General features: G+C 30.4%; 1 protein-coding gene across 1 annotated transcript; it reads right to left on the bottom strand.

Moving 5' to 3' along the window:
* Positions 1-8,290: 8,290 nt before the first annotated feature.
* LOC103496286 (phosphoglycerate kinase, chloroplastic) lies at positions 8,291-11,637 on the bottom strand. Its single transcript, XM_008458078.2, has 6 exons — positions 10,751-11,637; positions 10,342-10,419; positions 9,952-10,212; positions 9,481-9,798; positions 9,154-9,312; positions 8,291-8,759 (listed from the first exon to the last, which is right to left on the bottom strand). The coding sequence occupies exons 1-6, from the start codon at positions 11,180-11,182 to the stop codon at positions 8,550-8,552; spliced, it is 1,458 nt and encodes a 485-aa protein (XP_008456300.1). The 5' UTR covers positions 11,183-11,637; the 3' UTR covers positions 8,291-8,549.
* Between the last annotated feature and the right edge of the window lie 1,807 nt (positions 11,638-13,444).

Here is a 13,444-nt window from a genome sequence, read left to right as displayed (position 1 = left end):
CGAAGTCCTGACATGTTCTCTGAAAATTGTTGGTGTTCAATTTTGTTGAAGTTTTAAATCTCGAACTCAAAGTTCATTTATGTATGTGACCATATCTTCGGAGTGAACAATCTACCATTAAGATATATGGCTGCAATCCTTAATTACTTTTCATTTTAATTCATATCTCCATCAAAATAATATATTTAAAATCTTAAATTAATCAACTTTTCAATACCCTTTTAAACTTTTGTTAACTTTACCACTAAAAATATTACATTTCAAAAACTTAAGTGGTGTTTGGCTAACTATCTTCAATAATGTGTGGTCTACCCATTTGAAATGTTGATGAAGTTGAGTTGGTTAACTCTCTCCCAACGATATAACTCCATCCGTCTACAACATCATAACTCACATCAATAAAACTCTTTTAAGTATCTAGCAAATCGGATACACACTTATGTATAAAAAAGTAACTTTTAGAAAATGTGGACAAGAACATTAGAGAATGAAAATCATCTTTGAAAAACATTTTTTCCAACGTCATCCAAATAGGTTGTAATCTTTTTTTTTTAATGTCAAAAGAATATCAAATTAGATGTTATAAAAAGGAAGAAAATCATTTTTTTTACCGTAATCTTTATCGGTTATACCAATTTTTATAAATGAAATCCATTGAAATAAATAAATAAATGAAACCCATTGAAAGAAATAAATAAAAAGAATGGGAGCAACAAACTTAACAAACTCTACCAATCATCATAATCAAATTCAACTCAAAAATTTGGAAATCAATCATATGTAGCTATTGTTATAATCTTGAAGGTTCTATTTGTTAACCATTTTTTTTTAATAAAAATTAAGTCTATTTACTTCTCATTGCTTATAATTAATGTGAAAATTTTTAAAGAAAATGGTTGAATTTTTAGGTAAATTGAAAAAGACAAAAACAAATTTTTAAAAGTTACATTTTTTTTTTTAGTTTCAAGTCTGAACTTTGTCTTTTAAATCTTTAGTAAAGCGTAAGTGAAAAAATAAAATTTGAAAATAACAATAGTATTGATAAGTTTATTTTTAAAAAATCATCAATAAAAACGAAATAACCCAACAAATCTAAGATAAGATCCCAAGAAAAGAATCTTCATTTGGTTTTGGGTTTTGGATGCGTGTTCTTGGTACGGAAGGCCAAGGAGAAGGCCGGAGGGGCATACAAACTTTGTTGACATCGAGAATTTGGAAAGTTAAAAAGAGACAAAATTGATGGTGAGGACACAACATCTATTATTTATTTATTTAGATTTTCGATCGAGTTTTATATATAACAAAGTATGAGTCACCTTATTTTTAGTGACATGAAAGAGAGCAATAATATCCGATTGGTCAAAAGAAAAAGATTTTTGTATGGTTGACAAAATCATATCATTTAACAAATTTACACGACCTCCAAAACAATCAAAATCAACCTTCACATTTGAGATATTAGGAGAAGTACTCTCCATCTTATAGCATATTGTCATTGCTTCCAAGAATCTTCATTTTCTTGCAACGAGAAAAAAAAACTTCAAGCATGAACATATCCCAACAAGTCTCGTAGTACCCAATCCAAACTATGGTTTAAAATTTCCATCAAAATCCAAAAAAAAATTTAGATTTCAAAGGGCTCAAAGTTTTAGTTGGGAGACATTTTTTTCCTCCAATTTTGACGAAACTTCAAATTTTCGAGAATATTTTGAGATACTCTATTTCTCTCCATTTAAACGAAATTTCAAGATTCCAAGAAATTTCAACCTATCAACAAAAGTTCGATTTTTATGACTAACTATATTAGTTCATATCAATATTTTTTTTTAATCTATAGTTCTGATACATATTTAAAATTTTATTGATTCAATTTTTTTTTATGTGTTATGTTTTTCTCAAATTTTAGCTTTATTTTTTACCCAAAACTTTAATTTCTAAAATAGTTTATTTTGCAAATAATCACAAACAGAAAAAACCTATATTTATTTTTAACATTATTCCAACTTTTTTCACAAAATTCTCTCATTATTACACCTTCAAATATTTCTAAACTTTATATTATTTTGTAGTATAATTATTTTTCCATTTGTTTTAAATTATGTTCTTATATCAACATTTACACATCCATTTACAACGGACATCTAAATGTTGTCGTACTTTATAGAAACTGTGATTAAAAATGGCAATCATATATAATCTAATTAAGTCACAATAGAAGTTTCATTAATTAATTATAACAACTTATATCACTTTTTTTTTCTTTTTGAAATTTCCATAGAAATTAATATTTTCATGAAAGTGGGATCTCGAAACTATCGAATAGACTTTTATTTTGTAAATATTTTTAGCAGTTTTAACATTATTATGAGTCCGGCAGTGTCGACAAACGGCTACTTAACGGTGACCTAAACTTAAGCACTAATGGAAAAGGAAACCACCCACTACGATATTGCAAACCCTAATAGCTCTGATACTATATAGTCAATAATTTAGAGAAAAGTATTTCTTATTCATATAGAATAGAGTAAATTTCCAAAACGAAAATTTTCCCTTAAAATATACTATAATTAGTCAAACAAAAAATAGTGTTAATAGTCAAATATATTTTTTATTTGACAATTAATTAACTGTGTTAATTACAACTATAACTATAAAATCTAGTTATGTTTCTAATCAATCACTATATGTTAATAGTTAAATAAAATTAAAACTATGATCTTAACTTAAAATTTAAGTTTTTATTTTAGTTAGTGAGAAAATTGGTATAAAATTTAAATTAAGAAGAGTATTCTTGAATTCTTTTTAAGTTCTAAGGGTATTCTTGAAATAAAACTTCAACAGGTTTTAATATAAAAGTAACTATTTTTTAATCATTTTAAAAGTTTAAGAAAATTTAGAATTCTTTGTTTTAAATTAGTTCTATTTTTACTCCTACAAATTTTAAATTAAAATTTAAAAGTGTAATTCCGAGAAGGTGTTAAACATTTATTAAACGAAAAAATCACAAAACATTTAAATTTATTTATGTTTACAAATAAATGTTTTATTTTCTATACGGTACAAGTCGTATTACACTATTTCAAATTTAAAAAAAAACTACATTCTCTCTTCTTCGAAACCCTCCCTTCACATCTTCTCTCTCATTTCTAATTTCTTCATCTTCTTCTCAACGGCAACTCTCTCTCTCTCCTCTCCCCCCTCTCCTCCTCCCCATCTCTCTCGCTCTCTTGTCTCCTTTGTCTTCCTCATCTTCACTAAGTTTTATGGAAAATCACGGTGTACATGTCTGATATTTTCGATATGCCAGATTTGACTTCATATGGTTGAATATATGACTAAACTTTGTATTTTATTCTTATACAATGTAAATACTTTATATTTTATTTGAAGTAATTGGAATCGTAGGAAATGTGATTACGAAGGAATTTTCAATAAATTATAGTCTTATAGTAAACGTAATTTATGTTTCTGCAAATCAACCGGCTTGAGAGAAATGTATCATGATTAACGACGTATTTAAATTTTGAATTTGTCATTTTTATTAGATTGATTTGATTTATTCGAACAAATTTGATTTAATTTGATTTATTTAATATATGAAAAGATTTGGTATATTTGAATTTTTTTATAATCTCTAAATATATTTGTTTATTAATAAAAACTAAATTCATCTTAACCGAAAATATTTCATTATAGGCTTTTTTTTCTTTTTGAAAATATAAAGATATCTCATTAGCAAGCTTAAAAAAAAAAGTATAGATTTGGGTTTTCCACATTTGTAGGAGAGTTTCAAGATATTAGGTTTATTTTATTTTATTAAAAATATATATAAAGATCTTTTTTTTATTTTTAGATTTAATTTGTTTGATTTTTTAAAATATCAAAATATTTCATTAATTACGAAAAAAATAGTAAAGATTTGGTTTGTTTGATTTGTTTGTTTTTTTAAAACTAGTAAACAACGGGTGCGATGCACATGAAAATCACACACGAAAAAGTTATCATTTTAACTTAATTTTATAGAATTGGAAGAGTCATTTCAATATTTTCCAAATTCATCATCTTCTTCTCTTATGTCTCTTTGTTTTTCCATTGATTGAATGTTGAATTTGTTTGTTTGCACAATTAAAATTTCATTTCTTAACATCTAATCTATATATCTAAATAAAGTGGAAGATATAAAGGTTGTTAGTTCTGCAATAACATATAACATGATGTAATATCAATTATGTTGTGGAAGATAAAAAAGTTACATTATGTCCCTAATAACATAGAACATTAACTAATATCAATTATGAGATCAATTTTTTTTAATAATGAAATGAGAAGTTAACGAAGTGTAACTTTTATCTTGTTGAATATGAAAATAATTGCAAACATTAAATATATGTAAATGATAAAATTACCACTAAAGCAAGACTAAAAAAAATTATAATGAAAGGGTAAAAACATCCATCAAAATCATATTTCTTTTGAAATTATGAAATTATGAAATTATAAATGTGAAATCATAAATTTTTTAATGATTTTGTAGGTAAAAAATTAAAGGAAAGATTTTAATATTTCTTACTTTACACATTTTATTACCTTTATGTATACTTTATAAATTACAATAATATTTACATTGTTTTCACAAAATCAAAGTATAAGCCACTCAACCATTTCATTAATAAAAATAGCTTTGATAAAAAGAATAAATGAAGAAAAAAACATGAGCAAGATTCTCATGGTTACATTAATAAAAGACTCTCAATATTACATAATTTAAACATAAAGAGCATACATATATACATGTCAAAGTTGGTGGTTCAAGTTTTTCCAACTTCTATTGTGTACTAAAAAGAAATCTATAAATGAAGGAATATACACAAGCATACTTCTATATATATATATAAAAAAATGGGGTCTTTTCAAAAATATAAAAAAAGTGGCAAAGTATTTATACTATATAGAACAATTCCAAAAATAGAAAAAGTCCAAGGACTAATGTGTAAAATACCAAAAATGTCCCGTCAACAATGCGCGTAATATATTTGGTAACGCGATTTGGTACACAATCGTTTAGATTTGACTATTATTGGTCACGATCGTTTAGATTTATTTTTTCAATTCTATCGTTTAATTAGTTACACGATCGTTTCATTAATTGAGTTACACGATCGTTTAGATTTGGATACCCCAAATCTAAAACATTTTTTTTTCAAAATTTGGTATAGGATCATTTAGATTTGGCTACACGATCCTTTAGATTTGGCTACACAATCGTTAACCCCAAATCTAAACATTTATTTTTCAAAATTTGGTATACGATTGTTTCGATTTGGCTACACAATCGTTTAGATTTTGCTACCTCAAATCTAAATGATTAACAATTTTTTTTCTTTCAAAATTTGGTATAAAGGATTTTTTTCAATATTCTTAATTTAAATGTCTAACCATTTTTTTCAAGATTTTTACACACCATCAGATTTGGTTACCTAATCTAAACGTAAAAAAAAAAAGAATAATCTAAACGTTAAAAAAAAAAAAAAAAAAAAAAGACGATATGATGCATGCAGTGAATTTAAAAAAAAAGAAAAAGAAAAAAGACATGCACGCACGTAAAAAAAGAGAAAAAAAAAAAACAAGAAAGATGATAAAAAAAAATGGAAGAAATTGCAGCTAAACAAGAAGGGTAGAGAGGAAGACGATAAAAAAATCATAGAGAGAGGAGAAAAAGATAGAAGGACAAACCTGAAATATTTAAAAAATGACTAACTTTATGATTTTTGTTACACGACCATAAATATTTTATTAGTTTGTTATATTTATGAAAGTTTTCAAAAAAAAGGCAACAAAATAAGAAAAAAATTAGAAGAGAATAAAAAAGCATGGTTTGATTCTTCTCTACCCTTAGCATTTTGTTGTGACTTGTTAACATAAATGAAAAAAATGAAGTATTTATACCCAAAATTTGAAAATGAATAATTAGGAAAGGTTGCAAGAGATCCAAAAGAGTTAATATGAGATAATGGAATGTGAATAGTTGGAAGATGGAAGATTAAGGGAGAGAGAGAAATATGAATGGATTTGGATAAATTTAAATGATATAATTAATTGAAGAGAAAATTTTAAAATTTTGAAAAAAGTAAAAATAAGAAAATGGAAAGTTAACAAATGGTAACTTCTATCTTGTTAAATGTGAAAATGACCCTAAACATTAAATATATGTGAATGACAAAAATGTCACTAGTGCAAGACTAAACAAAGTGATAACGAAAGGGTAAAATGAGGCTAAAATGTTTCTTCACTTCCATCCTTTTATATATACCATAGATATCAAGATAACTAAAATATGTATCATGTATCATGTTCTCAGATATAGAGTAATATATTCATGAATCAAATACCTAGCGATTCAAAATATAAGAAGGGTAATTTGCACAATTTTAGTAATATTTAATTTCTTTTATATAAGAATTTTTGTTGAGATTTAAAATATAGTTTCAAATAAAGTATTTTGATATCTTATAGATTTTTCAAATCTAAGAAAGTGACTGAAACTCACTTTATCATTGAGTGACTGTCACTAACATGGTTTACGGTTTTCATTTTTTTCTCTCCCATGTTTAATTTTTGTGTAGTAACAACTTCTCTTTGTGCTTATTATTTTTTATGACATTACAAAATATTTTTAGATGGTAGATTTGTATATCATAGATTTTAAAAAAATAATCTCTTTTAAACCATTTGTTAATTAAAGAAAAAAAAAACAACCCTAGCTTTAAATCATGCACATAATGTTGAAATCCAACACCTCCTTTGTTAGAGAAGACCGTCATTGTTTGTTTTGAGAAGTTTGGAAATTCTATCATTCTTCTTTAAGGTTTTGTTTATCCTTTACGACCTTCACGGCTTCATGGATTTCGATCGGATAATTTCTTTCTCTTTCGCAAGAATTTCGAACAAATGGATAATGGAAAACTTCATGGCTTCATGAATTTTGATCAAAGAATTCTTTTCTCCACCTTGAGGATTTCTAATGAACAGGCGTAGAAGAGCTTCACATCTTCATAGATTTTCAACCGAAGAGCTTCATGTATGATAGTTTTTTAGGTGGTTTCTTCTTGGTTCACGCACGAAGAGGGAGAGAGAATCTTGAGTACACGTGTATTGAGATCCTAATCTATCAAGAATCCTGAATATAAGATCATAATCTATCAATTAGGGTTGATTCGAGGCTTGACAGATATATATATTTGATTGAGTTTTTAAGTTTTGTGAAGGTTGGATTTTTAAAATGAGGTTAGTTTTGTCTATTCATATTATTCATTTTAATTAATTTTTGGATTTTTCCATTTGTATATTTATTTATTTATTTTGTTATCTATCAAACTAAAGTATTTATTTTGCTATTTATCTAGTTGTCCCTAATTTTTAAGGAGAAAAATTATCACCGAACGAGTTGAATGATATGTTCTTGGTTGGTTAGAAATGTGCAAATGTGTTATACACATAATATTGTCTAGAGATAAGCATTAAATCTCATTTTAGCACCCAATTTTTCATGTTTGGTCTATTTTAATTCGTAAACTTTCAAAATATGTACTTTGGTTCTATGCAATCATCTAGATCCTTGCTATCTACCTACACACCTCTAGTTTATTTACACTTATGTCATGTTCGTTTTACATATTGGTACACATACTTGAGACTATATAATCAATTTGTTAAATTAAATTAGAAGTAAGAATCAAAACTATTATGTTTTGAAAGTTAACGACGAGAGGTTTGAGCTTCTGAACTACTGATTGAATCAATATGTTTTAACTAGTTAACCATGCACCGTTTGTGATCAATCAATAGTAATAATGAAAATAACAACGAAACAAATATTATTTAAAATAAAGTTATTAAAATTAAAAGTTTTGAGGCTAAACAAGAGATAAATTTAGGGTTTAAAATCATTTACAAACTACCAATACATAAATTTGTCAATATAAACATAGTTCAATGGACATAAATTTGTACATCATCTTACAGATTAGAAGTTTAATTCTTCTTATACCCCATATGTTGAAAAAAAAAACCATGCATAAAGTCAACAAATTTAGCTTACTCCTACCAATTATTCTTAGAAGTAGACGTCTAGTTGTGCAACTCTCTCCGATACTCAATTGAAACTTTCGTGGCGATTTTTTTTTCTAGACTATCTTTTTTTAACCATGTAGCAAAAGAAAGAGTGCATAAATGCAATCTAAGGTTGTAGTTAATCATCGTTCTTGAACTTTATCCATGGTAAAAATGAAAATAACGAAGAGGAAAATGGACATCCATCCACAAATTTATTACAACTCTTAAAGCAGTTGTTATCCCTACAATCTGTTCCCAGCAAGCAAGGGAAGCCAAATGCAGAGACAGAAAGGGAACAACAGTTGAAGATACCATTTTTACAACAAAAACTCATCTTCTTCTACGACAATATATATATTTCTCTATTACACATTGCAATTTAAGCATTCAGCTGCAATGGGAGAAAAAAAAAATCAAATCGAATAATAATTCATCACCTACACGGCGACAGGTACGGCCTCATCAAGAGCGAGGACACCCGGTAGCTCTTTGCCTTCCAACAACTCCAAACTAGCACCCCCACCAGTTGAAATGTGGCTCATGACGCTTGCAACTCCCACCTTCTCCACGGCTGCAACCGAGTCTCCACCTCCAATGATGGTTGTCACCCCCTTTCCGCTGAGCTCTGCGAGTTTTTTAGCAATTGCCTGCAACCAAGTGCATATTTCAGATTGGTACTAACGACATAAACACATCTGCTATACATAGAGTGCAAATGTTGAACTGCATTGGTTTTTATGTCTCTATCATGTCGTACTTTGATGAACCAAACAAATCAGGCACCTCAGAAAGCCATGAATATTCGAGATCTCACAGAGTTCCGGCATTATAACAAACATGTTGAGATCGGTATATCATAATGGGGGGGGGGGGGGTGTGATAACATGAAAGTTAAAAGAGAAACACTGTCCTTACTCCTTGGTTTAACTTCAAATCAATATTTATATCTCACATATAAATACAAATCGGCTATATAAGTAAGAAAATGGCATCAATGTAAAGTATTAAAATGCTTGTCACCATGGGGAAGTTCTTTCTTACCTCTGTGCCGACGGCAAACTTGTCGAATTCAAACACTCCCATTGGTCCATTCCAGATGATAGTTTGGGTAGTGTCCAAAGCATCATTGAATGTCTTTACGGAATCTGGTCCAATGTCCAGTCCCATCCATCCATCAGGGATGGCAGATGCTGGGACAATCTGCAAATGTAAAAAAAATATGTTCTTTATTTCCCTATCCATAGTTTTGAAGTTTCCAAGAGACTGGAAAACCAAGACTAGTTGAATCAATCAATAAAAATTCAGAAGCTTGTGTTTCTATGCATTGGTTTGAGAAATGGATCTAAGAACCAAGATTCACAAACAAACCTTGCTGTTTGCATCAGGAGCAAACTTGTCTGCAATGATGACATCGGTTGGTAATAAAAGGGATACTCCTTTAGCCTTGGCCTTCTCAAGGAGGGAGGTCGCTAGTTCTAGCTTATCCTCTTCCACCAAAGATGAACCAACTGAAAGTCCCTGTGCCTTGTAAAATGTAAAGATCATTCCACCACCGAGGAGTAGGATGTCACATTTTTCTAGAAGTGACTCAATCACTCCAATCTTCGAAGAGACCTTTGAACCACCAACAATAGCAGCAAATGGCCTCTTTGGGCTTGACACGGCCCCCACAAGATAGTCGAGTTCCTAAAGTGATTACCCGCAGGGTTAGAAATCATTAGACATAGTAGCAATAAAATAACATACAAGATCAGTGAAAATGAAAAATAGTATATAATTAATAACAAATGGTATTTGTGCAAGTAACCAGTGAAATGTATAAGGCGTAAAAGATCCAACCTTCTGCAAGAGGAAACCAGCTACGGATGGCTTCAAAAACTTGGTGACTCCCTCGGTTGAAGCGTGAGCTCTATGTGCAGTCCCAAATGCATCATTCACAAAAAGATCAGCTAGAGAAGCAAGCTTCTTTGCAAACTCTGGTTCGTTTTTCTCTTCTTCCTTATAGAATCTCACATTTTCAAGGAGAAGAACTCCACCCTCGGGCAGGGAAGCAACCAACTTTTCAACCTCAGGACCAATGCAGTCATCAGCCTTCACAACCTGCTTGGACATGACATCGAGAAATGTTTAGTGTAACTCTGAGGCGTTAATGAACAACATACAGAAAAGGAAGGAATCAAAGAACAGTAAAACAAACCCTTCTTTCAGATCATATGAAGCAAAAGGTACCTGAAAGCCAAGGAGTTCAGAAAGCCTAGGCACAAGAGGAGCCAAGCTGTACTTTGGAGTCACACCTTTTGGTCGTCCCTGAAAACTTCCTTTGTTTAACAACATATTCACAAGCTTGTGCAACATAAACAGTATACTATCAACACTCTAATCTGATCCCTAATCACAAGTTTCCATGGATGGCTAATCAGAAAACCAAAAGCCCAATTGTCATTCCATGCAATGTACCATCACAGCTAACATCCCTTAACCTTTTCTCTACAAGTTCCATTAACCAAGAGACTGTAACTTAGAAAATCACCATAACCATCAACCCATCAATAACTTCAAACGACTTTATAGGTACCGTCATCCAGAAACAACAGAACAAGTCTAACTAGTAAACAAGAAGTCCCAAAAGTACACTCACCAAATGACTGGATAGAATAACTTTAGCTCCCTTCTCCGTCAAATGCTTGATTGTTGGAATAGCAGCTCTGATCCTAGTGTCGTCAGTAATATTCTGATTATCATCCAAAGGCACATTCAGATCAGCTCTCACGAACACCTTCTTCCCCTTCAAGTCAGCGGCAGTCAAATCCCCAACGCTCTTCTTAGCCATGGACACCACACCCCTCGAAGCCTTCCCCCCAAACGACCGAATCTTGGAAGCTACATGGAGGGAGAAAAGTGGGTCTGCAGCGGCAAAGCCAAGGCGAGGAGTGGCGGCGCTACGGAGGCGAATTGAGGAAGAGGAAGTGGTAGATGGGGAAAATTGAAGAAGGGCAGAGCGGGTTGAAGAGGTGGAAGAGGATGTGGTGGGAAGGAGATGGAAAGTGGCACGGGAAGCTGCAGACGCCATTGATGATGATGATGAAGCAGAGGAGAAGAGTGAAGTGGATTTTGTTGGGTGAGTGAAAAACAGAGAAGGAAGCGAATTAGCGAATTGGGGAAGTATTGTTATGTGGAAGAAATGGAAGGATGAAGATGATTTGTGGAGGGAGAAAGAGATTGAATGGACGAGAAGAACAATGAGAACGAATGGGCAATAATCAATTTGTGGCTTTGATCACACATATCTCTTATCGTTGAGATGAGGTTGACGATCCATGCTTTCGAGATTGTGTGATGAACTAGGTTGATTTCTTCAAGATTTTGTCCACTCCATTTCTGTACAATTTGTAAATTTGGTCCTACTAGAAAATTATAATATAGTTATCAGAGTTAGATAAAATCTTATAAATACCCTCTACCATCCAATAAAACCCTTCTTAATTCTAATTTTTATTCGAGCTATAAGAATCGTTTTTGCAATTTAACGTTGGTATGATCTTGCAATTTTAATATTAAATTCTATACAAGTTTCAAACTTCTTCGATACAATTCCTCGAACTCTAACACCTTAAGGGAAATAATAGATTTCTCAATGTTAAATTATAAGTTTTTTTTTTTGTCAACACAAACATAGTTTTGATAATTAGTATGTATTTATTTTTTTAAAATCGAGGGGTCAACTCTTTACCCTCCATATTTGTTGTACTTATACTAAGATATATCCAGATTTGGTTTCTTATCTTTAGATATGCACTTCAATCTCTAACAGTGTTGAATAGTTGGCTATTTTCACTATGTTTGTATTAGCAATTTGATGAGGATTCAACCTAAGAGAATTGAACTCAAAAAATACTAAGAAGAAAAAATTATGGTATGTTATGTGTTCATGTTGTGGTTGTTATAGCTTGTGTAATAATACTGTGGATTACGAAGAACATTGTTTAGCTTGTGATGAGAGCTATAATGTGATGACTACAGTTAGTGTTACAAGTTTTTCTACTAAGTCTAAGTATAAACTTAAAATAGATTTTTTGGTGATACATGGTCGAACATAGGAATTTGGCTTTTATGATTGAATGTCTAAAATTTATCTTTTAGCAAAAATCCAAAATAACTTATATTTAGAGTTTTAAAAAACAAATTGCGTGAACGATTTTTTGCACTAATGAATTTTTTGTCTTAGTGACACAAACAATCTTTTTGTAAGTGTATAAGATAAGAGTGTTGAGCAATCAAGTATAAAACAAATGGTTGAGTTAAATGAATTCTATACGATGAATAGGGTTGAGGAGGTTTTCCAACATTCCCCTCAAGCCATGCATTAGTAACATTTATATGTCCAACGACTAATTACGACAAGCTAACTTTTGGTGCCTTAATGCCACATATACTCTATTTATAGATGAAAATGATGTAGTTGTACATGACAGATTTACTCTTGTTTCTTAGATGATTTTCACTTTCGTTTAACTAGGTCTCAACCACTTATTCTTTCGAGTAGTTAGCTACCTATACTTCAATCAATCTTTCAATTTACTCAAGTGTTAGACTTTTTTTTTTCAAATTAAATGAACTAAAGTTTATTGATGCATGCTCTTTTAGAATATTAATTCATATTCTCAACTCAGTGAAAGATTTAGCTAATCATGGGGAATGACAGAAACATGAATGAATTAGAAGTGGAAATTATATTGTTCATATTGAGAATGTAAAAGATTTCTCGATCCTTAATTCAATAATACATTACAAAATAAAAAAGTGAAAGATAAGATTAATATCAAGCCGCTAATCACAATTTGTTGCTCGCTTTGGCTTTAGTGGCGGATTCTACTGTTTCACAACTTGATTCCCAAGTGAAATGTATGGAAGGATTTTGGCAGATATTCGTCTTTTATGATCTAGTATTATTATATGTATTGTATGCTTAATGCGTCCATACTTATAGGCTTCAAAAAGTATGAATTCATTTTGTTTGTCCTCCATTAAGCACGTTTCCTTAGTTTGAGGAGAATTAATCACACTGTCTAGGGTTCTTCCATACTATTTTTGTCTTTTGCAGGCACACTAACATATTTTGTCTTTTGAAGGTGCACTAACATAAAATAATTTAGACTCATATTTGGTTGTCTTATCTTGGCGGTTGAACTTTACGGTATGCTTTTGGGTTATTCTCAATACCTAGCGGACATTTTTTTGTTTCCTCAACCATTTGTTATGCCCTTCTTTACTATTTTGAGTTTCATCACATGGTTTTCTCGTTTGGTGAGTGTTGCCTCTCCTATCCATCCAA

Source organism: Cucumis melo, chromosome 11, assembly GCF_025177605.1.
Source record: "Cucumis melo cultivar AY chromosome 11, USDA_Cmelo_AY_1.0, whole genome shotgun sequence".
NCBI lineage: Eukaryota > Viridiplantae > Streptophyta > Magnoliopsida > Cucurbitales > Cucurbitaceae > Cucumis > Cucumis melo.
The sequence above is the reverse complement of the archived record's forward strand: the minus strand, read 5'-3'. Positions and strand labels throughout refer to the sequence as shown.